Source organism: Spea bombifrons, chromosome 4, assembly GCF_027358695.1.
Source record: "Spea bombifrons isolate aSpeBom1 chromosome 4, aSpeBom1.2.pri, whole genome shotgun sequence".
Taxonomy (NCBI): Eukaryota; Metazoa; Chordata; class Amphibia; order Anura; family Pelobatidae; genus Spea; species Spea bombifrons.
This window is the reverse complement of record NC_071090.1, coordinates 44,516,002-44,541,400: the sequence shown is the minus strand read 5'-3', so window position 1 is coordinate 44,541,400 and position 25,399 is coordinate 44,516,002. Positions and strand designations below refer to the sequence as shown.

The 25,399-nt window shown below is 39.5% G+C and overlaps 2 protein-coding genes across 2 annotated transcripts; both read left to right on the top strand.

The window, feature by feature from the left end:
* The first annotated feature begins 5,104 nt into the window (after positions 1-5,104).
* Positions 5,105-9,839, top strand: MRPL42 (mitochondrial ribosomal protein L42). The gene is made up of 5 exons (XM_053462382.1): positions 5,105-5,246; positions 5,509-5,572; positions 7,943-8,027; positions 8,836-8,993; positions 9,676-9,839. The coding sequence occupies exons 1-5, from the start codon at positions 5,138-5,140 to the stop codon at positions 9,719-9,721; spliced, it is 462 nt and encodes a 153-aa protein (XP_053318357.1). The 5' UTR covers positions 5,105-5,137; the 3' UTR covers positions 9,722-9,839.
* Positions 9,840-12,137: 2,298 nt separating this feature from the next.
* UBE2N (ubiquitin conjugating enzyme E2 N) lies at positions 12,138-20,046 on the top strand. Its single transcript, XM_053462351.1, has 4 exons — positions 12,138-12,272; positions 17,880-18,126; positions 18,694-18,834; positions 19,340-20,046. Exons 1-4 carry the CDS (start codon positions 12,243-12,245, stop codon positions 19,378-19,380), a joined length of 459 nt encoding a protein of 152 aa, XP_053318326.1. The 5' UTR covers positions 12,138-12,242; the 3' UTR covers positions 19,381-20,046.
* Positions 20,047-25,399: the final 5,353 nt, after the last annotated feature.

Here is a 25,399-nt window from a genome sequence, read left to right as displayed (position 1 = left end):
TACACATGTTCCCTTGATTTAAAGTGTGGATTTATTGGTAATACAAATGTCAGGATAAAACAGATCCCTGGACCCAGCCTGTTTGCTTTTCCTTTAATCATTTTGGTGCCAGTATGACTGTATGATACTATATAATGAGGACAAAATAGTTAAGGCTATTCCAATCATTATTTGGTGACTTTATATATATTCTGCTCATTTAGGATGTGTCAAGTTTAGCGGTACACAAATCCTGCATTTTGCTAATCTGCTAATTCTCTTGGAGTTTATAACTCGTAGAAAGAGCAAATTAACCCTCTCATTTTAGATAATTACATCTTCACCTTACATATGTCCTGTCTTTAAATATACTTCCTTTCTATGTTTAAACCCCATTCTGCTGTACCCATTCTCTTATATTTCCTTGACGCTATACATGCTGAGAGCCCTTAGTTAGGGCAATTCTTGCCCTAAAATCCATGCGTCATTCTAGTAGCCATTCTTGTGCTCCTCATTGTCTCTATCCTTTTGGAGATGGGATCACTATTACTGTACACAGTACCCTAGGCGAGCTCTGACTAATAATCTGTAAATTGCTATGATGTCCATCTCCCTTCTACTAATGCATCTAACTGTATGACCATTAGCAACCATTATTATCATCACCATGCTTAAATCTTGGTGTTAAGTTACCCAGTCATATTTGTTTGTTTTGCCTGTCATCTACTTCTTCCAAATAAAACTGATATTATATAGCTGGGACAAGGTAAGTATATTTAGGCAAGATCAAATTAGTGTAGCATTTCCCCATAGATTAGTCATCTGAAAAGACTCCATGAACACCAGCACATATAAAGAAAACCACAAGGCTGTGTTCTGCGTTTACAATTAAGAGAAACCTTTTACTGTAAGACCAGCAGCGTTAACACATTCCCAAAGTCAGCTGCTGAGGATCCTGAGGACAGACCGTAGGTTATTAAAGCCCTAATTAACGCAGATAGCATTTACAGTTTATGTAAGAACTGCAGTCCCTGCATTCCTGACATGGTTCATTGTGCTATATGGTAGTATCTCACCTTCGTTGGACTGTGATGAGTGTAACTGGATAACTACTGCCCCCTAGTGGAATTCTAGGTTCAGACTAGTAACAAAAAGTAGAGGTGTTGCTGAATGCCTCGACATGCAGACCAATTTGATGCAGTGTGCTGGCATATGGTCTGAGCACTGACAGACTGACCCCCGACCCCTTCAACCGCTGCAACAATGCTGGCAGCACTCATACGTCTATTTCCCAAAGACAACCTCTGGATATGATGCTGAGCACGTGCACTCAACTTCTTTGGTCAACCATGGCAAGGCCTGTTCTGAGTGGAACCTGTCCCGTGAAACCGCTGTATGGTCTTGCCCACCATAAAGCAGCTCAGTTTCTGGGTCTTCTTATAGCCTAGGCCATCATTATGTAGAGCAACAATTCTTTTTTCAAATCCTCATAGAGTTCTTTGCCATTATTATTAGTATCATTTATTGTTTTATATAGCACCATCGAATTCCATAGCGCTTTACAATCGGTAGACAGGACATAACAAGTGGTATGTAACATAACAAATTGACTTACAGAGACAAAAGGTAAGGAGGGTCCCGATCAAACGAGCTTACCATGAGGTGCCATGTTGAACTTCCAGTGACCAGTATGAGAGTGTGAGAGCGATAACACCAAATTTAACACACCTGCTCCCCATTCCCCCCTTAGACCTTGTAACACTAACGAGTCACATGACACCAGGGAGGGAAAATGGCTAATTGGGCCCAATTTGGACATTTCCGCTTAGGGGTGTACTCACTTTTGTTGCCAAGGTTTAGACATTAATGGCTGTGTGTTTAGTTATTTTGATGGGAAAACCAAATTTACACTGTTATACAGGCTGTACACTACTTTACATTGTAGCAGAGCGTCATTTCTTCAGTGTTGTCACATGAAAATATATAATAAAATATTTACAAAAATGTAAGGGGTATACTCACTTTTGTGAGATATCATAGACGACAAAGGAAGGAATTATTTACAGTAAGGATAATAAAGGTATGGAATTCGCTGCCAAGTGATATCAAATACATTAGATGCCTTCAAAAGGGGTCTGGATATTTTTTTTTTTAGAAAGGCATGACATACAGGGCTACAAATATAATTAATATTTTAGAGCTTCTTGATCCAAGGAGAATTTTTTTGGAGTCAAGAAGGAATTTTCCCCCTGATGGCAGAATTCGAAGTAGTTTAATTAGGAATTTTTTGCCTTCTTTTGGATCAAGAGTAAGAAGGTTAGGTAGAAGGGTTGAACTTGATTGACTTTTTTCAACCTTACGTACTATGTAACTATTATTAGTATTGTCTTTATAGCATCAACAATTTACACAGTACTCTTCATAGAACATATATCCAAAGAGTATGACAAAATTAGAATTGACAAAGACAAACCTGATACGTTATGTAAAGAGAGTCCTTGTCCGTTTGGGGTCCATTTGCTCATCTATTATTCATAGGACAGTGTCGTGTGACTATTTGCTGTTTGAAAGTGGATTTTGGACGCTGTGTTAAACACAATGTGGTCTAGTCACTAAATAGAGAGTTGGCAAGAGATTTCTGGTCCCAACTCCCTCACTTTACTATTTTTTTTTTTAAGGGATAACACTGGCAGGTTTCTCCATCAAGAACGGCTTAGCTGGCCCTGTATAATGATTAATTGAATGGTGTTGATGCTTTGAAATCACTGCTTTAGTAATGAATTATAATTAATTTTAATAGTTAGGAGTACGTTTTATGAATCTGAATTATAAATACTACGAGGTGGCCCTTGACCCAGGTTACGTTAGTTTAAAAATATCTCACCACTTTATAGTAGTCATGTAATATTAAATAAAGTATTATTCATATTCATGACACTGCAGTTTTGGAGAGTGTTCACATTTAAATAGAGTACTTTAAATAGCGTGTCCATTTTATTCATCCATTACATATACTCAAATATTATATAATTTGTTGTTATATATTAGCCCTTGGCAAAGGCATTAACATTTTCTCCAGTTCCTGGCTTCCTGGTATCAGCAAATTATCATCAACATATAGTCCCTGCTCTTCTGGGAACGCCCGCCTATTTCATTAAGTCATACCTTGGCCAGATATGTAGGGTTTGGCCTGACATAACATTCAATTGTTGTCAGAGCTGAAATAATAGCATAGATGAATGAGTTTCTGAGGTAATAAAAAAATGTTTTCTTTCTAAGAATTGCATGTTGCTGTTGGGAAGTTGCCATCCATTATTAATTCTTTATTCATTATATAAACAGTGGAGTCTAGAACACTATTTTTTTTAAAATTGTGTTTCAATAAATGTGAAGACAAACTTTTGACACCACAAAAAAACAATTATTTACATGTGAATTATGATATGAATTATGATTATGATATGTATTCTGTACCCAGAAATTAAAATGTGTTAAGGATTACATAGCTTTTAACCCCTTAAGGACCAGGCTGTTTTTTTTTTTTACTTTTTGTACTCTTTGGGAGCGAGGCTGTTTTAACACTTTTGCAGTGCTTGTGTTCAGATGTAACTTTCTCCTCACTCATTTAGTGTACCCACACAAGTTACATTGTTTTTTTCAGGACAAGAAGGGCTTTATTCAGATATTATTATCTAATTTCCTTTTAAAAAATAATAAAATATGACGAACAATTTAAAAAAAACCCACATTTTCTGACTTTTACTCATCCAAAAAAGCTAATGAAAAAATCTGCTAAATAGATTCTACCATTTGTCGAGTGGGACAGGTGCCTCTTGCCAGCCCCCTGCATCCACAACTCTAGGAGCGACGGAGCTGTGCTCTTCGACTGAACTGGATGCAGACCCAGTTGGGGTCTGGCCCCAGTTCAGTTTTCTTTTTACAAGGGGAGATATGTGACAGAATGACCTGTCATACAAGGCCCCAAGGTACTCAGAGATGGCTCCAGCCTGGCTGCCCAACAAAGATAGCACAGGCAGGAACTCCATTGTTTAATTAATCCCATCAATTGGATTGCTGCCAGGGGATTAAAGGTTGGGTTGAATACATGTATCTGTTAATTTATGTTAATGCAGTTATGTGGATATATGAGTCTATGTTTTACAACAATAAACTGTTCATTCCTGCTGTACTCAATTCAAGGTACTTGTGTCTACTTATTGGGTACACATAGCAGGGTTCCAAGGTGTGCATGCTGGCTGGTGCTGGAAGTGATTCCGGGGAAAAGAGGAGGATACATGTGGGTGATCTCTGGGAGTTACTACAGCTCTCTCAGTGAACCCATTACATACAGGTTGCATAAAGTGAGGCAGACTCTATAACTGTAAAAGATAAATATTTGGACAGGAAATTTAAACTGAGGACGTGTGAGTATCAGTTGTAATAAAAAGGCACTTGTCCTGAAGGGTTACATTATGGTAGCTGCTCATTAACTAGGCTAAGTTTCTGAATACTCAGTAGTCCTTAGGCCATGTTGTATTTGGACCCCTACTACAAGTTGAGCTGTGAACTGTGTTTTTCTTAGGACATCAGTGGAGGAAAGGGAAGAACTATGAGTTCATATAATAGATTAATAAATTCCCCTCATAAAGTAGTAGAAACTTAATTTCTGGCTTGACAAAAACGTCCGTCTTGAGAAGAGAAAAAAGCTCATTGTAAAGACCAAATCGTGCGGATAAATCCTGCAGTTTACTAAAGCTTTGAAAGTACCGCAGATCTGGCACCTGATAACATTAACAAAATCCCTAATTTAACTAAAGACCCTAATTAATGCAAACAAAGCATGCCCGGATAACCTGTAATAGCTTTCTTCGTTACCATGGTAACACCGGATGTTTTTACGTTTTGTCATGTCTTCCGGCAGACTCTGAGTATGCAGCTTTCGAGTTCCTATCTTGCACTCTTTTACTATGTAGTCTCCTTGAAACGAATCTCCTGGTCATAGTGAATATCTATATTACATCGTATAACATATATATGATGTGCAGGGTGCTAAAGTGGCTACAACGGTTAACATTGGTTATAATTAGTTTACGGAAGTCAACGATAGTTCCCCCAGCAATATCCTTCGCCGTTTCCGGTTAGCCCTCTTCCTGCCGTAATGACGACCGTCATGATGAGAGGTTTGCAGGCGGTTCGGTGGAGTTGGCAGGGTGCTCTTACGGCATATCCTCGTTTGTTTGGCGGTAAATTAACGGAACTTGCAGGAGGTATCAAATAACTTACGAATGACCTTCCTGTCTGCTTGAGTTGTTGCCATAGCTACTAGTATCGGAGCGTGACCTTCCACTTGTGTTACGATCCCATCCATGTGTATATCTTTACATGCTTGCGAATGACACCCACATATGTAGTCACATACTACTGTCTGATTTTATGTTTTAATAACCAAATTTAGTTTCATTGAATAAGTTGCCAGCTATGAATTTGCAGTAATTACTTTGCGTTTATGTATATAATCTTTTTCCATAGGCAACACAGTACAATCTATTCGACACAAAACAATATATTCAGCGCTTCCAGATGATTACAACTGGTATGTACTTTATAAGTGAGCATCCCTGTGTATAAGTTAGAGTGTTATAGTTTAGTTTTGCAGACAAAAGGACTGTCATTTCTGAGTAAAGCTTATCTAACACGGTAAGATTTCTTGAATGTGTTACACAGAGAAAATGGCTCTTTAAAATGTGTGGTGATTTCAGGGAGTTAAAACCACAGCTCTCCTGACAACCTTCATTCTGATGAATAAACCACTGTGAATCACGATATATATATATATATATATATATATATATATATATACTGCATGTCTCTCACACTCTTCTTTGGTTTCACATTCTGTAGATGGGGTACACTTTTTTCAGGGCAAAAGCAATGATGGAGCACATTTGGCTATATTTCTAAAAAGCAGTTCAAGCCTCAAGTGTAAATGAGCTGTGGGTAAGCAGGTACAGTCCCTGTGCTAACTGGTCCATATTTACTACAGTTCTCCAGAACTGCTTATTAAAAATATGGTCCAGTCACGTACTGGCCATCTGGCACACTGACAAATTCCCTGTGGGCTGCTGGCACCCTGTATTTACGTGAGCTCAAACTCCAGAAAATGTTCTGTCCTCCCCGCTCTTGCTTTTTGTTGAGGGTGTTTTGTTTTGCTTTACTGGATTTATACTTGCAATAGCATATTCAGTTGTTTTATAACTACTACAAAAGCAGGAAAGGAACTATAAATATCACAGGTTCTGTTCAATGTTTTTGATGTTCTTCTGGGCCAGTGGTCCTCCAGCTCTTTAAGCATAATGGAGACTCCTGGCTTTATTCATTAACCTAAGAGTTAAACATTTGCAATCAGACTTAATTTTAAAAAGCCAGCTGTAGTAAAAATTTCCAAAGTTGAGGGCTATGTTGGGGCTGCATAATACAAATATGTTGGAGAGTTTCTTGAAAGTCTAATTGCTGGTTAACAATGCATTAACACGTGTTGACCCTTTATAATGCATACTGAATACGGGGAGCTGAAATGTTTAACTTGCCAGAAAACAGAATGCATTTGTAGCTCTAGATAGGATAGGAATCTGATTAATAACAGCACCACTCCATTTTTTATAAATCACATTACGGTTATTCCTAGAGTACCAACATATCCTATAGTTACAATAGGGAGAGAAATTAACAGTAGCATTAAATTTGACAGTTTACAATCTGAAAAGTTTGATTAAGATGTAAAGGGAGAACTCTAGCCATCTTAAGCACTTAAATGCATGTGGTTCATTTATCTTTTCTTGTGGTTCCCCCTTGCAAATGCATAGAGGGATTTTATAGAATCCTTTGTATGTATTTGCCTCTTTTCCCACTACTGCATCTCCTAAAGGTAAGTACTTTAATGAATGCACATTGAAGTACTTTACTTTGTTGATCTTTTCTTTGTCACTTTAATGCATATTAAAACTTTTGTGGTGTGACCCTTGCAAATGCAAGGAAGGATTCTGCAGAGTCCCTCATATGTGTTTGTCCCATTGCCTGCGCCACAGCTATTTTCTGTGGTGGAGAAGTTTGTCTGAACATGTGATGTGTTTTATAATATAGAAAAAGCTATAAATACACAGCACTAAAGTGCCATCGCCAATTAGATGATTAGATTAGAAGAAATAATATCTTCAAACTCCTAATGGAGAGGATTCTTCAGATGTAATTCATAGGGTAATTAAGCTGCTAGTCTGCTAGGGCTGCAGTGATGTCACACTGAAAGGAATCAAATAGAAAATACACAGAAAAGAAATACACAGCACTAAAATTACTTAATGCCACAATATATATGAATATTTTATTCAATATTAAATCAGTATCCTTAAATACAATATAGACAAATATAAGGAATAAATACAATAGTGTTTCATAAGCATTTGGCCTTTTTTTTTTATTATTCATTCCTGAAATTGTTTTTTATTGGTATATTCATATTCATTTTTATATAATATTTGCTGTATTTTTTTATATTTCCTTCTTAAATACTATGGTGATATTTTTAAATAAAAATATTGTAGAAATTCCTACAATATATAGCTCTTTATCAGCCAGAGATGTCTGGTAATAACTACGTTCATTATTTTTTTTTTTTTTTTCCCATTGTTAGTGAATTTCACATTTATCTTCGCTGAAACTCTCTAAACATGTTTCAAGACATTTTAAACATGATTTTGTTACATAAATTATCTACTGCTCCCTCAAAATTGTAAGCTTGCGAGCAGGGCTCTCTCCACCTAATGTGTTGGTTTGTCTTAGTCTGTCAATTCTCTTCTTGTCATACCCCTTGAATATATGTATTGTATTAAGCGCTGCGTAAATTGTTGACGCTATATAAATAAAAGATAATACTGCTGTATACTTATACTTATAATTTTTTTTTTAGCAAAGTGGAGCTTGCCATGACCTCTGATGGGAAAACTATTGTATGCTACCACCCGTCAGTTGATATTCCCTATGAACACACAAAGGTGAGTAGATCAAAAAAAAACTGGGTATACTACTGACCCATAGGCATGACCACCACTTAATTAATACCACATATAATATATATAATATAAAATAGTGATTGAAAGACCATAGTGGTTTCCACAATTTGGGTGAACTATATATAACTTGAATAAGAATCCTTTCCTAATATAAAGGTTGCGATATTGTTCTTACCATCATCATTTTTCTGGTTTATATTAGGAAATACACGTTGCAACTCTTAGAAAAACCTGAGTGTATGTTTGCTACGTTGCTTCCAGATTGTGGGCAGCTACACATGGAGGATAAACAACTTGACATTTAAAGAGGTTACAATAATATTCTTGCGTCTATGCATTTACCTTCAGGAAAATGCCTCTGAAATTCCTTCTTACTGATTTGTAGCCTTCAAAACCTTCCAAGCAAATCATCTGGCACATGTATACATGGAATATATTGGCTAACCTCATTGATTTATTAATAAAAAGAGCACTTAAAACAAGTTTGCAGTACTCTGCCCGATTTTGCATAGTGTTTTTTGGCAGTATAAAATGGGAATTCTACCAGTGCCTGCATGAAGGTTTGGCATGTAGTACATGATGTGCCAAAGGTCATAACTGATATGTTTGCAAACTCTCTTCACGCGCAGGTTAGCTGTCAGAATAGACAGTTTGACAGTTGAGATAATCTAATTGGTCAATGTGCCATATAGTAAACCGTGCCAAAATCAGTGCAACAAAAACATTTTGACACCGGCTTCTGTGCCGGCCTTTAATATGTGAATGAATGCTTAACCGATGCTTTGTTCAGCCCATACCTGTGCAGGACCCTATAAACAACCACGAAGAGACACACGAGCAAGTCCTCAAGGCCAGACTGCAAGGCACAGAATGCAAGCCTGCACCAACAATGGAAGAGCTCAGTAAAATGTTCTACACAACCAAACACCGCTGGTATCCAGTTGGACAGTAAGTGAAATGCCATGTTGTTAGTACCACATTGTTTCTTAAATACTTTTGTTTTAATAACAACGTTTGGACAATAATTTACTTAGATGTTACTATTACTATTTTGCATTAGAGACTGTAAAAGGGGGCATAGATAGCATTTGAACCCACTTCCTATCCTGATGTTAAACCAACGTCTCTTCTTTCACAGTGTTACAGAGGCAGCCAAAACAAGTCTGTTTTTAAAGGGGAGGGATGACTTAATAAGAAGCAATAAGCATCCGAACAGTGAAATATGCCAAAGCAATATACTTTAGAGTCCGTCCCTAACTAACACCTTCAGTCCCCTATAGATGTACCGGTACGTCCATAAAATGCATCTAAAGAATCACATATGGACGCACCAGTACGTCCTGCCTTTCAACCCCCCCCCCCGTCAGCAGAAGCCAGCATATGAGGTGATATTGAAGCACCATTACATTTTATTGATCAACAAAACGACATGAAAAAAGCAATATGATATGCCAGATTCTGTTGACAGTGAAGACACAAAATGAAGAAGCATTCTTTTGTTCTCTGTAGATTATATCTTCTGTATAACGGACAAAAAGTGGTTTATGCTAACATTTAGGCAAAAATGTAACCTGTACACATTTCCTTTGTTATTAAAACAATGTAACTATAAACTATATATTTTTTACAGATATCATAGAAGACGCATGAAGAAAGAGCAACTAAAAGACAGATGATCTTCAGCTTTTCGTGTTACCTATTTTTCTCCAATTATCCAGTATTTTTTCACTGCAGTAGGCCACATTTTCACTTTGTGAACGCAAAAAAAATATAAAGGAATGCTTGGACAAATAACTTGTGTTTATGTTGTATTGGTTGTATTTCTTTGCATATGTATCCACTAAAATGCCATAGGAATTTTGCTGTGCTTTCCTAAAATGTTTTGTAACATGAAAGGTCATGGAGATCTTAGTTCGTAGGATGCTACAGCTTCGATAAGCATAGAATGTGTAAAAATAATCATTTGGAGAACATTCTGGATGACTAACTGGTTCATGTTGTAATGGATTTATTAATTCATACAGATAACAGATTAATCATGCCATACGCACTAATGCAGGTAAACTCATGTTCTGTTGTAGTGTTTACTCCTTCGCTTCACTTTTCATTATGAAGGGCTAACAAGGTTTCTACAGCGTGAAGAGGGGAGCTGGCCCTGTGTAATGAATAATTACGTGCGGTGACTTTGGAGAACTATTGCTAATTGAACTATACGTTAGGCAGGGCTAACCTTCCTGCAGCAGAAGCTAACTGGAGTCAAGGAGTTAAAATCACAACTTCTACATACTCTCCTGTTCACTACCCCATTTTAATATTAATTTACACAATTGCCACACGTAGAAAAAAGAATTGGACGGCATCTAAGAAATGTTTGGTCCATCTAGAATGCCTTTTTTTCTGATTTAAGACTGGTCAGAGAGAGATGTGTTTTTGGACCTTGAATTTCATTTCTGAATGTCCCTTTCTACGTCGGTGCTGCACATTGATATGTGGCAGAATCTCAGCTTCTCTGTAAGGGGCTAACTTTTATCTCTTGAGTCATATATGAAAATCTATGTGAAGTTGTTGGTAGGGGTATTTTAGTTGGACATTTTGAGACAAGTTTCTGTTTTGAACAAAGCCAACTGAAAAAAACAATTAACTTTTACACCAACACGCCTTCATCACACTATTAATTTTTTCAATCTATCAACATAACCATACTTTGCCTAGAGACTCCGGGAGAAGCGCCGCTTCACTGGGTTGCCGTTGAAAAACTCTTGGGTCGGGGGAACGGCATTCTACGATGTCCAACTACACGCCCATTTCCCCCTTAAACAGCAGCATGTTCCACTACATCAGTGGGTTGTCCACCTGGCATCAGCGGGACTTCCTGTCCACATCCCGCAAGGGTGCCTCTGGGTATGGTCAAAGCCATAAAGTTCCCAGGTATGAGCATGACCCATCATAGAGCAAATGCTCTGAAAAATCCCCCTCGTTTTATAATCCGACCTCAAATAAAGGTAACATTAAGATCCCCCCGCAGCACTGCAGGAGACCCGAATCCTCCTTTCTAACAGCTGGCAGGCATCCTCTGCTTCTGTCCTCCACTTCTGCTGGGACTTCTATGATGGAGCACCAGCGTGACATGACCTTCCGGTGCGCCACCATAAAAGCCAGCCGCCAGAGAGGAGGATCCGCCGCAGCGCTGCAGGGAACCTGTATGTTCCTCTCTGGACAACCTCTGCTACTGCCGGCACTAACGCTGGGGCTTCTATGATGGAGCTCCGGCATCACATGACCTTCCGGTGCTCAGTCATAGAAGCTCCAGCGAAAGTGCCGGCCAGAAGCTAGAGGTTTGTCAGTGTGGATCATGCAGACGTTCACCTGCTACACCTACTAGACCCCAAGGAATCTGTTTGTTTTTAACATCCAGTTTGTTCATTAAATTATTTTAAATAAACAAAAAATGTACAAAATTTTTTTTATCCGATTAATCGAAAAAATAATCGTCCAACTAATTGATTATGAAAATAATTGTTAGTTGCAGCCCTAGCCCTGTTGCTGCAAGTGCCTTCCTCATCTGCGCTAACATATTTCTGGCTGCTGACTTTCCGCACTGAAATCAAAGGTAGTGCTCACTGGGCATGCACATCATAATAGATCCCCGCCTGCAGCGTTAAAGAGACCACAAGACTGGTTTAAAGTGCAAATGATGGCTGGAGTTGGAGCTGTACTTCTTTAATTCTTACTTTACTCCTAAAATCATTTTGTGGGCAGACATTAATGTTAACCTTTAATAACTCTGCAGATCCTGGGTTAGTTGGATCTTTTATGAATTAAGTGCATTTAATGGTATTTTAAAATCTACCAATTCTCTTTTGAAAAATTTGGAAGATAAGAGTGGAGTTTGTCATAGTCAGTATGGTATTAAATCCAGACCAATCCTGCAGAAAGCAGTACGATAGCAGGTGACCGTGAGTTTGCGCAAAACCAATGAACACAATTCCCTGCAGAACACTCGTTTCCGGAGCTTGCTGTACCTCATTACATCATTGAACTTTGAAGCGGCGCAGGACTCGGGGAACTACAATTCCCTTTAGCCTCTGCGGCGCCGCGGTGACGTTACCGGAAGAAGATCCCGCGCTTTCACTTGTGCGTGACAGGAGGATCCGGTGGCACGCAGAGAATCCGAGTCTGCATTTGCTATAAGACAGGATGGCTGGGCTGCCCCGCAGGATCATTAAGGTAATTAACAGGTTCATATATCGTGGTGCCGGCCGGGGAAGGGTTCGTGTTCATTCGGAAGGAACAGCGATGCCTCGTCTTTGAGAAGAAATAAGGCTTATTCGTGTCTCCGCCCTCCGTCGCTCTTTCAATATGGCAGCTACCGGGTGGTGCGAGGGCCTGATGTAGAGACTTCTGTCGTCCAATACAGGATGAGGGTCAGCCGCTACCTCCATGTGCCTGGCCAGCTTTAGTTTCGTAGGCCATCTACAGAGCCCATTAAAAAGAAGCACCCTCTCCTTGTTTTCAATGAAAGTCTAATGAGGGCCACACCCGCAGGAGTGCGGGTCTCATCCCGGCCTGCACCATGTATTAAGCAGTTCGCCTGCATCCAGACAGCGCCTGTGTTCCATTTGTACTCATTTATGCATCAGCATCTCTATGTTTCTACGTGATTTATGCCCCTCCCCCACCCAGTTCTCCCTGACCTTCTAAACCCAATCTATGGAGGGTCTTGATTGGAATGTGTTGTGGAGCTGATGAATGTGCATGAATGCTGTATATTTGGTAGCGTTGCTGAAATGTGGTTCGTTGTGGCTGTCATTGTTATAAGTGAGAATGGGTTATGGGTTCTGATGCATAGTGCACGTCATCTCCAGAGCATTTCATATATCTGGGTGCAGAATCTCTCCGTTCCTTAGTAAATTCATGTAGGGGTTCGTGTACTTCCCCAGACCTGCACCCCATAATGATGCATGTTCCTCGGTTCTGTGACGGCTGCCAGAACCAAATGACCTCTCAGACTTTTCAGCTCCTACTTCATTCAATCCGACTACGAAAAGGTCAGCTCTGCCTAGCGATCTGAACGCTATGGCGTGATACGTAAGGATATTGCCTAAAGTCATGCTTACAGCATTAGTATCGCGTTTCAGCCTGCGTACCATGCGTATCGTTTCACTTTTTATGATGAGTCATGGCTAAGGGTATGTAAATTTAGGGGTTCATTAAAGCCTATCTGTCATTTTTCCCCCAATCCTACATTTATGGTTTCATGCACCAAGAAAACCTGTGTGTTGGTGTTTACAAATATACATGAAATATATCTTCACATCTTTTCTCGGGATCGTCATTATTATCCGTCTCCGCTTAGTTAGCTCCCGTCTATAAAGCCTCTGGTTTTTGATGGGTGCAGGGAGGAGAAGAGCTAGAACTTTAGGGCTGTGGACCAAGAAGCAACAATATCTGAACTTTAAGGAAGTCATGTTGCCCCTACCAGCCCGTCCGTGTCTGATGTCTTACAGGAGATCAATGTGTTTCCTCTCCCTATCTGGGCAAACGACTTATCGCAAAATATTTGCTCCGCGCTCATCTGTAATATCATTTCATGCAATAAAACATGAATGTCATGGTTTTCATTTTATATACCTGCTGTGCTGATGTAACCTCTTACAGTTAGCTTCGTTTTAGTGTAGAAATGTTCCTACTGTGTAAGTCACTGGGGTACTTGCAAGTCCAGAGTTGAAAAGTGCAGGGTTATTTGTACTGGTTCGAGTCCTGATCAGCCACTATTAGTAAATGAGGCAGGGTTGGCTTTAAAGAATTGCAGTAGGGTTGTAGGCTTATGGTGGCGCGCCAGAAATAAATGAAATTGCTCCGTGTGCATTACTTAGCACAGCTGGTCAAGTAGCAACGGTGGAAAACATGCATGTAAGGTTACAGCTCCAAAGCAATGCAAGGCATTCCGGATCAGAAACAGATACACATTGTTTAATTGTCTGGACCATATAACTTTTTATTTTGTTTTCCAGTTGTTTTTCTGATTGTAGAGCTACAGGCCTTGGGGCTGCAAACAGGCCAGGAATACTGCGTATCATTGCCTGAAAATAAGTAGTTGCGTTTTCTTGACACCCCCTTCATAGAATAATGCGTATTAAAACACTCTGTGAGTACTTTAATATACATTCTTTCAAAATTAAAAATAAAGCACATATCTGCCACAGACATTACAGCCAGTCAGTGGCAGGAAAGGTCTCCTATTTCAATCAATAGGGGTGCTTTCCACACGTGCATGAACAGGCCCCCATTCACAGCCTTCCGTGATGAATCTGCCTATGACTGTATCTCTGTGGCAGGAAGCAGAGTACAGAAAGAAAACGTCCTCTTTTACTCTCTAGGATTGACCGTACCATGAATAGGTTAGTTAACCTGTCTCTTCATGCTAAAGTGTAGATCCCATCTTTTATGGAAAAGTGGCTTTCCTGAAAGAAATCCTGAATAGTACCTGATCCCTCCATATTTTAGATTTAATCAGACAGTTTACCATTCGATCATAATTGCCGCTCCGGAGGGGAGAAAATCTTGGTAGTATGTGGAAAGCCCAGTGGTGGTCTCAGACAAGTTATGAAGCGGAAAATACATTTAATATAGTTAAACGCTGCAATAAATATGGTATGGATCTTGGAGCCAGTTTGTTTCTTTTAACAATGTTCTTATTTTTATATATATTAAGTTTGAAATATTTAAAGGTGATGATCCTTCACTATGCATTTCTCTTGATATAATTAAGAGAAATGTCTTATTTAACCTTTTCAGTGCCAACTACATACTGGGTACATAGCTGTCACAGTGGACCTCAATGGCCAGACACATAGCTGCAGCCCCCCCCCCACACACAGCCAGATCAGCGGCTTTTAGTGTGTGTGTGTGTGTGTGTGTGTGTGTGTACAATATAGTAGACATACTGGCCAGCACTATACATATACACACATACACACTGATACTACAGTATACACACACACACTCACAGACCAACTCCAGCACTATACATATACACACTCACCCTGACACTACCGTACACACACTGACTTCAACAGTGTACATACACACACATGTACACACTCACTCTGACACTATCCCCGCCCCGACACTCCCCATCAGCATGATCGCTCCATGAGAGCTCCTGTAATCTATGGCATTTCAAGGGGAACTCCTGCCAAAATGTATTGCTGGCATCAATTTAAAAGATTACTTATATTATGCACTTCTTTATTAATAGTTGTCATTTTACATAATGTTTTCAGACAACTGCGTGTTGGTCATTTGTATGCTCTCATTCTGTTATCTTAGTCCAGTCTACTAGCCTGACTCATTGGCATACTACCTTGTGGCAAACATGATAATAACAATGCTGACTAATGGAAGTCTATAGAGGAAAGGATTTCACTGTACAAGCAGGACTTCATTTGCATTGCCATAAAGAGTGGTGTTTGAGCAGTCATCAAAATATGTAAAGACGGACTACTTCGGCAGTCTCTAGGGAACAAAATGAAATACTCTTTTCTTTTCAATGCTAAACTACATTACTTTATATATAGCACTGCATTTAATGCTCCAAGTGGAAAAAACAATTTTTCTTATGGGATTTCCCTTTTGACACTATTGTGACCGGGCTGTTTTTCAAATTTTGTACACTTTGTGACCAAGGCTGTGTTAACATTTCTGCAGTGTTTGTGTCCAGCTTTAAATATCTTATTTTTTCATTTAGTATACTTGCACGCATTATATATTAGGGATTTTTTTCCCCTTAGGACAAGAAATGCTTTCTTTAGATACCATTATTGTTATAAAGAAAAAAAATATGGTGAACAATTTAATACAAAAACCCCTTTTCTGAGTCTTATTTAAAAAATCTTATTCCTGTACAAAAGCTAATGAGAAAACATGTTAAATAGTCTCTAGTATTTGTCCTTAGCTTAGAAATCCCCAGTGTTTTTCTTTTTTTTTTTTTTTTTGCAAGTTATAGGGCAATAAGTAGCAAATTGCTATTTTATAAGGGTGGAAAAGCTACATTGTACACTTATCCTTATTTTTGTACTTTGAGGCAAGAAAGGGTTTTTAATGTATATTTCTAGTGGGGGCACAAGGTGTTTGGAAACCTATGTTTTTATATATTTTTTAAAACAATTATATATTTTTACATGTTTTTGGAACTGGATGGTTCACCTTGCGATCTCATGTGACATCATTGGAGTCTTTATTATTTTTAAATTGTATTACATTTTTTATGTATTTTATTGTGTTTTTATATTTTAGATTTACAAGGCTCTATTGCCGTGTACCGCTGATCGCAGTACCTGTGATCAGCCTGCAGGGGGAGCTCAGAGGTCTCAGGAGGGTCTGGGCAGACCATCTTGGAGCATTTTTACTTTCATTAGTTCCAACAGAAGGGCGCCACCATCTTGGGAAAGGCATTTTGCTGGAGAGTGATAACATGGTGCCCTGGTTTTTTGTTTTTTCTTGGTGTTGCTGGACTTTGTACAATTACTGAGCAAAGGAAACGATCATTGATTGCTTAGTAAGCTCTTTACAGCAGCAAGGTGCTGCCATGTTTGAAACGCATACACTCTGGAAAGCCATCACACGGCGCCCCGGCATTTATTGTGGTGTTGCTGAGTGCCTCAGTAATCGAGGCATTGCAGCAACACCGACTGAGCGATGAAAGCAATCGTTGATAGCTTCCTAAGCTCCTTTATCCCCATGATGTGCAAGGCATTTTAATTGGCGTTGGCTGCATGTTTTTCCATGATGTGCTGGTATTCTGTTCTCCTACTCTTAACGTGAGATAATGTGCATTATGAAGCACCAATCCCAATTGAATTTCCCTGTAAGAAGAGCCTGGTTAGTCCCGTATAATACACAGAAAATGATGCAAGTTGCTGTTGAAGAAATCCTCCATTGTGCCGAACCGTTTGAGCAGCGCCATATTCCTTCATACCATGTGGGGAAGCTGAATCTCTAATCTCATGTGGCATCATTCGTTTGTCACCCACGCTGTAGAATCAGCTTCGGTAAACCCTGTATGTTAAATATCCTGTATTCTCGTGCTTTAAACTGTTGCTGTATTTAGTGGATTACATACATGTTAAATAGCTATGTGGAGCTCTAGTAACACGTATAGTTGCTAAGGTAACATGAGCAGAGTGGTGCTTGTAGTAGCGGGATTACAGATAACCCTCTGTAGTGGCGGTAACCTGTGAGGTGTAAGACGCAGAGTTTCCCGCCCCAGTTATGTTTGTCTCTCCCAAGTGAAGCGTAAATCTTTGTCATGCGTTTTTGATAAGCAAGCGTGTCTCACACATGATGTGCGTCATTAAAGACGTACGACATCCATTGTCTGTTATGTGCTGTAGTGAGGTTTGTGGATTTACTCTACCACTTATTTTGTGGTTGAGGGCCTGTTTGTGGTCATTAGAATATTATGACATGTTTTTTTTTTTTTTTTTTTCATTTTAGTGGACAGATTTCTTTTTTCTATACGTTTACACTAAACTACATAAGTAATTCTGCACACACTCGTTCTGTGAACTGACTGATTGAGTTTCAAGTTGCATCCGTGTATTTTTCCATAAAAGAAAATGTGTGATGAGAAATACAGCTTTCTGTATTTTGAATGACGTTTTTTGTTGGCAAATGACTGTCAAGGGTTTAGTTTAAGTAACCTAGTGTGAAGGCTAATACTATATATGTTTTGTTACCTCAATGTTGTTCTTCATATTTCTATGATCACACATAGTCGTTAAATGACACCATTATTAAGTGTTCCACTAAATCTCGCTCTGTATTTTGCAGGAAACACAGCGTTTACTGGCAGAGCCAGTCCCTGGAATAAAAGCTGAGCCAGATGAAAACAACGCGCGTTATTTCCATGTGGTCATCGCAGGTCCGCAAGATTCCCCCTTTGAGGGAGGGACATTTAAGCTTGAATTATTCCTTCCAGAAGAATATCCCATGGCAGCTCCGAAAGTGCGATTCATGACTAAAATCTATCACCCTAATGTAGACAAGTTGGGAAGGATATGTTTAGATATCTTGAAAGGTAAGTGTCTTTATTTTATGGGGCAGAAATCACAGTAGGGCAATTAATAGATAGCCTCATCTGTTTTTGTAGGGAATCTAACAGGATATATTGGTCTTCTAATAAATAGAATCCAAGCCGTAGCGTAGTGATGCCAAGGGACAGAGGGGAGTGAATGCTATGCTGTGTACTGGAGGAGAAAATACTTTTTTTTTCTCCACTTTTAAAGCTCAATGGTATACAAATTTAAACATAAAATCCTTTTTGTTTGCACCTAATCTTGCCAATATTTTCCTCCTGCTATGCCTTTTGGAGCTTTAGGAAACCAGTCCACGATGATACTTTGTGCTACTATGTACAATCTACATGCATGGTGTTTGATCTCACGCACAGTTCTTTAATGATTTGCGTGCAGTCCCATTCTTTGTGTTCCTCTAGTATTTCTGTAAATATGCAATGTATCAATTCTGCAAATACCATATTTCTTCTTTCCTATTAAAAAAAATCTCTGAACATATGATGGCAGTCGATTGTTCCTGTGAGACACACTAGTGGTCTATTGACTGCACTTTTCAACTGTCTCTCTAGATAAATGGTCACCTGCTCTTCAGATCCGTACAGTGCTGCTATCAATTCAAGCTTTGTTAAGCGCTCCCAACCCAGATGATCCTTTAGCAAATGATGTAGCCGAGCAGTGGAAGACAAATGAAGCCCAAGCCATAGAAACAGGTATGTAGTATGTATCTTCTTTTGTGATCTGCACTCATTGTCATGATTTATAACTGTAGGTAGGTACACTAAAGATCAAGTAAGTGATATTTTGTCAGTCAAGGCTAATTGTGTTATTGTCAAACACACATTTACTACTTCCAACTCAAGTTCACTTGGCTCACATCAGCTTAACTGCAGCTGAAAAACAGCACCTGAAGGACTATTTATATAGTGCGCTTGTACTCCACAGAGCTTTATATTGGGTAAACTGGTCATAACAGATAACGTTTGTAGGCCTTACATAATACATGATGAATATGCTGAGAGTTCTTGGATTTTGGAACACCAGTTTAGCAATGAACTACAAACTCACTGGGGTTGATCTTTTGTTGTATGTGGTTTAATGGGAGAGTAACTGTTCCTGGCATAACACTGCCATTATAGAGTCAATTCAACCAAATGTTATACTACAAAGAGTTGAACATTGAGCAGTTTCTCATCCTGCTTTCTTCTCTCCTTGCAGCCAGAGCGTGGACCAGGCTATATGCCACGAACAACATTTAAATCACCCCGATTTTCAAGTGTGCATCACTTCTGTTCTGCCAAGACCTTAACCTTATTTTTGTTTGCATTTAATGGACACAGTCTTAAAAAAAATAAAATTAAAATAAAAAATACATAATTAAAAAGCCCATACATGGTCAGTTTTTGGTGATTAAAAATGCACATTAGCAAATCTCATGTCTTGTCCTAATTCACTTTGTAGAGCATGAGCAGAGGCTGTAGAATATATCACTGGCATGATCCGCGATGTTCAAAAGGGGTGACAAGACCTCTCCCATATTCCCGTCATGAGTTGAGTATAGGCACAGTGAATGGAATTAGTCTAGGTTGCTTGCCGTATCAGTGTGTTTTGTTTCCATTTTATTTTTAATTCATGGGCTTGCTTCCCTTTTATTGTACTCATCATATTGCTAGGATGCGGCTAACATGTACTTTAGTGAACGTACCCCATAGACAACTTAGGAAAAGTAGATGGATATGCTTGACTGAAGAAAAATGTGGAATAAATTTGGAACCCAACTAAAACCCATCAAACCTTTTCACTAATATCTCCACTCTTCTGTACTCCAAGTGTTAGAACATCTAAAGCTTATGACCATTGTGAATGGCTTGTCTTGAAAAATCTGTAAATCTTATGTTTTAGTAAAATATTTTTTTGTTATTCTATGCTTGCCTTTTGTACTTTTTATTTACTGTTATTTTTTTGCTTATATGTTGTGTTTTATAGATATTTAGTGTTTGATTTGCCTTGCTTTATTTAAGGAATAGTAATTTTGCTGCATTCTATGACTAAAAGAGGGAAGCATAAGGGGGTATATCATATGCACGGACAAAGGACAGTAGTATAAAAGTGAATGAAAATGGGTGCTCTCTAGAGCAGTGCCAAGTTATTTGATTGACTAGCCCATGCGTTCTGTGACTACACATTACTGCACTCTTGTGTACAAATAAGACATGGAGACAACAAATTTGTTCTATTATTCTATTAAACAAGTTTATTTAAATTGAAATAAAAACTCCAGTAAATTAGTAGATGGGCAGAAAAAAATGCTAATTGGCTTTTATATATATATATATATATATATATATATATATATATATATATATATATATATATATCTCCTATTGGTATCTGTGTCTATTTTAAAAATAATTAAAAAATTTTATGACACACATAACTCGCCTTGTTTGCTAAGCGCATATATTTAGGCTACTCCGTTGGCAATTTCTCATCCATTATTTATACCCTTGTACCTGCTTCAGGCAGCTGGAGTCCTTTGCAGACACACATTTCCTGTTCATACCTACAGTGCTTGTGTAGTCTGAAATAATGCCCACGATGATCCAGTTAGTTTTATACTATTGTTCACTGCAGCAGCCATATAGTGTACCTGATGCTTTGTTTAGATTTGGGTGGGGGGGTTAATAGCTGGAAGACACATCATTCTTGTTTTAATAAACATGCACTACAAACCACACAAAAATGAAGCCAGCAGACATGTGATCTCTACATGCAATTAGAATAAGCTAATTTGTGGGTGACAATGTGCCTTTTCTGCAGACAGTCAGTGTCTCTGCTGACCTGGGCTATGGCAGAGCCAGCATGTGGTCTCTCATGGAATGAGCTGCTAGACATTCTTATGTGACAGTCAAGCGATTGGGACTATTTTCATCGATTCTTTCTCGGTTTTTCTAATACAATTTACGTACACAAAGATAACCATTTTTTTCTTATATTATTAGTTTCCTGCTTTTGTTTAGTGCTGCTTCTGTACAAGCGTAGCAGGACATTTTATTACATCTACGTAGCTCTAATTTAAGGTTGCTGTGTCTGCTGAATTATTAAATGTGTGCATTAGGGATAGAATAGTGTGTAATTTAACTTTAGTGCCTGCTTTGTGATTTAAAAAGAAAACTATTAGATTGTTAAAGGAAGAAAAACCTAAATCTCGTTCCAACTTTGGTATTCTGATACATTCATAACAGTGTTTTGGGGTTTAATCGGAGATGTGACTGAACTAGCTGCTTACACTTTCGAATGAATTAACACAAACGTGTGGTTAAACATCGTCAGGTTTCAGCAGCATGTTTAAATATGTAAAGAAACAAAATTTAACAATCATGTACCCAAGATGTTAACAAAAGCACGAATGACTCAAAAGTTCAGCGGTAGAGTTATTTGATCTAAAACGAGGACAGCCAAGCTGTAGTTGAGTATCGTGCGTTCTAGCGCATTAAGAGGCGACGGAATAAGAGTCAATTCAACACTAAAGCTTATAATACAAATTCATATATATTTATTGGTTTGACAAATGTGCCATAAAAATCTTGTGTGCCAGAGCCTGAAATCCTTAGTAAAGCACTGCTAACATGTTTGTTTACCACATTTACTAAGTTTGAAACTTTTCTCGTATACGCTTTCCATAGTGTGAGTTCTTTATTATTCAATAAATAGATAAACATCTATTCTTACAGGCACTACCAAAATAACAGCCAATGTTGTGGAGCAATTTTGGGAACCCGTAAAGGGGCACTCAAGCTGTAATATGCTCTTTGGTGCATATAAGTATGTTCCCTTAAATGACTTCTTTCTCCCTCTTTTAAATGCCGGGGGGGGGGGGTATTCATCAGAATTCCTTTTTTGCATTTGTTTCTTTCGCTGCTCTCGCCCCCAACTTCTAGGTTTGCAGGAGGTGTGTTTAGCCAGAGAGACTGTTGGTGTTTATTGTACATTTATGTAGCCTTACAACCTACAGATACAACAAAATACTTGGGCCAACCCCTGGAAGTTTCTGCTGTGGGAAGGGTTAAGGGAGGCTTGTGTAATGCTTGATTCATCTAAATTAACCCAGTTAATGCTTGGATTAGTGAAGAACTTCTGCATGATTTGCGCTTAATCTCCTTACTACAACGTGGTCTTATTTTAAAATTTGTTTCCATAACTAAGAAATTGTATTTCCTAAAGCTTTTTTTTTTGTTGAAAACTGAAAAAGACGTGAAGATTTTAGTTTGTATAGCTTAAACATTGTAGCCTTTACCTTAACGTGATACCTGATGGTTTGTAAAGACTGTTAATTCATTTTCAGCTGATGTGTGAATATAAAATATTTCAAATAAATGTAATTTTAGAAGTGGGAAAAAAGCAGCACCAGCTCTCCAGCAGACCCAATCCTCACAGACACAATGTGTCTTGAGTGGAGTAAATAGCCAAGCACACAAAGCAGGTACAATTGATTAATCTTTTAAAGACCATAGGACATTATGTCCTCATGATTGTTCGCCATGTGACTACAAGGACATAATAATACATCCTATGGGTTTTGCACTGACCGTGGCCAGTGCAAGAGATCACATTATCACCAGGATCCAGAATCACTGATTCTATGATGGCTGAGCTTCTGTAACTGCTCATGGCATGTGTTTCAGTTACATGTAAATAACAGTGTCAGTGCTGGAAATGTAAAAGAGTCCGCAGAGGTTTGGGATAGACCTGCACTGGTATATCTGATGAGCCTCCCTTCTGCCTGTTCACTGGTGTGCATAGTGTACAGTGTAGAGCATTTTATTCCCTTATAAAATTAAAACTGTTTCTAAACATTGGGACATCCGTTGGGACATCCAGTACACCAACCTACCCTAGAACACTTTGGGGTTTATGAGGTTCTGGATGAGCAGCACACATCAGTTCACAGATTGGCAGCTGTTAGGAAGATGCTGGTGTAGTTGATTGGATCACAGGCAGGCACCAGAAATGGGACTGGTGGTGACTGATGGGGCAGCAAACATGGTGAAAGCAGTTAGAGATGGGGGTTAATGGGCTTGCGTTACACAGCACATTTACTACATCTGGTGGTAAGGACAGCTATTTCAACTGATGGGCAATGTAGACCACCGCCTACATCAGGATATAGTTACCAGCTGGAATTCCACCCTGGACATAACGGAGCGGATTCTAGTGCAGCAGTGGGCTCTTCACTCCATGTCTGCTGAGCAGAGCATTGGGGGGGGGGGGTCGAGCCCATTGGGCTGAGGGAAATCTGCATTAATGGGGCAGGCGGCGGCAGTCCTAAAGCCATTCAAGGATGTCACAAAGAACGTATGCCAGAGCACTGCCACTTTGGGCCAGGTCATCCCCCTGCTTACCTAGAAAACTGCATGACTTCTTGAAACAAAATGACTTTTTTTCTGGGCAACACTGATCATGTGGAGGTTGAACCTCTGCTCAGAAGGCTGGTAAACGAGCTAACAACACGTCAATGCATGCCACGTAGGTCACCCCTGTGACCCAAGTTTGCTCTTAAAAATAATTTTAAAACTTAGAGGGACATCTTCCCACATTAGGTTACCCAGCACCCAATATTTTGAGTGAGGTTTTAGTGCTTCTGTTCTATCTCCTTCCTTAATCTGGGATATTTTTTTTTCTAATCTTTCAAATAATGTGGAAATTCACTCATATACGCTGTGTGATTTTATTTTAAGTTAACACTGTCAGAACACACACAGTGCATGGCAGTTTGTTATGTATGGGTCTGCGTGGCCACAGACCAGTCAGGGTGGCCATGCTAACCCCTGCCCATTGCCAAAAGCAAATGTCCCAATGGGCACATGAGCATAAGAACTGGACCATGGAGCAATAGAAGAAGGTGGCCTGGTCCTGTTTTTTTTACATCACGTGGATGGGCAGGTTCAAATGCGCCACTTACCTAGAGAACCAGGATGCGTTGCTGTCATAAACCGACTACTATGGCAACAACCATTGCAATTACCCTCACTGAGGGTCAGAACTGAGAAATGGTTCACCAGCCACAGTAGATGAAAAAAACCCATTGCTTTTCAGCAAGATTCATGGAAAAGCACCTTTTAGATGAATAACCACTGCAGGGAAAGCTGACTCCATTTGGAAATGCATGTCTTGCATAGTGCTTTCTGAAAGTCAAGCATAGAATTGGTCTAAAATATCCTTCTTGGAACTACAACCAGTCTTGAATACTCACCGCAATCTCTTCAGAGCAGTGGCGTCGCTACAGGGGGGCAAGGGGGGGCAATTGCCCCCCTAGGTTAATCCTTGCCCCCCCTGTTGCCCCCCTGCCGAAATTGGAATAAAGTCGCAATGCGACTTTAAATCCCGTCTTTTTTTTTTTTTTTTTAATGTGGAGGAGAGAGAGGGTGCGGCCCGCGTAAGATCGGCAGCCAGGGCAACCGATCTTACTTGGGCCGCACCTCGAGCCCTGCTACTTACCTGTGGGAGGGTCTTCTGTACTGCATAGAGGAAGCGGAAGCTAGCAGAGAACGCAGAGGGAGGCCGCGCCCCCTGCTGAAGTCTGTGAGCGGCATCGAGGAGCTGCAGTGCAGGTAAGGGGGTGGGGAGGGTGTTTGAATGAGTATGGGTGATTGAGGGAATGAATCTGTGAATGAATGAGTATATGAATGAATGTGTGTGTGTGATAGCATGGATGTGTAAGTGCTGGAACCTTGGCATGATGGAACTGTGATTGCTGTTAGCAATCACACTCCTATCATGCCAAGTCAGCCAGTATATGCTGAAACCTAGCTAGCTGCCCCCCTTGTGTATTGATGCTGCCAGCAGTATGGGGTCTGCACATCACTTACAGCCACCCTGTACCAGCATTTACTGGCTGACTTGGCATGATAGGAGTGTGATTGCTAACAGCAATCACAGTCCCATCATGCCTAGGTTCCAGCATTTACTGGTTGGATGTGTAAGTGCTGGAACCTAGGCATGATGGGACTTTGATTGCTATTAGCAATCACACTCCTATCATGCCAAGTCAGCCAGTACATGCTGAAACCTAGCTAGCTGCCCCCCTTGTGCATTGATGCTGCCAGCAGTATGGGGTCTGCAATCACATACAGCCACCCTGTACCAGCCTGTAGTGGCTGACTTGGCATGATAGGAGTGTGATTGCTAACAGCAATCACAGTCCCATCATGCCTAGGTTCCAGCATTTACTGGTTGGATGTGTTAGTGCTGGAACCTAGGCATAATGGGACTTTGATT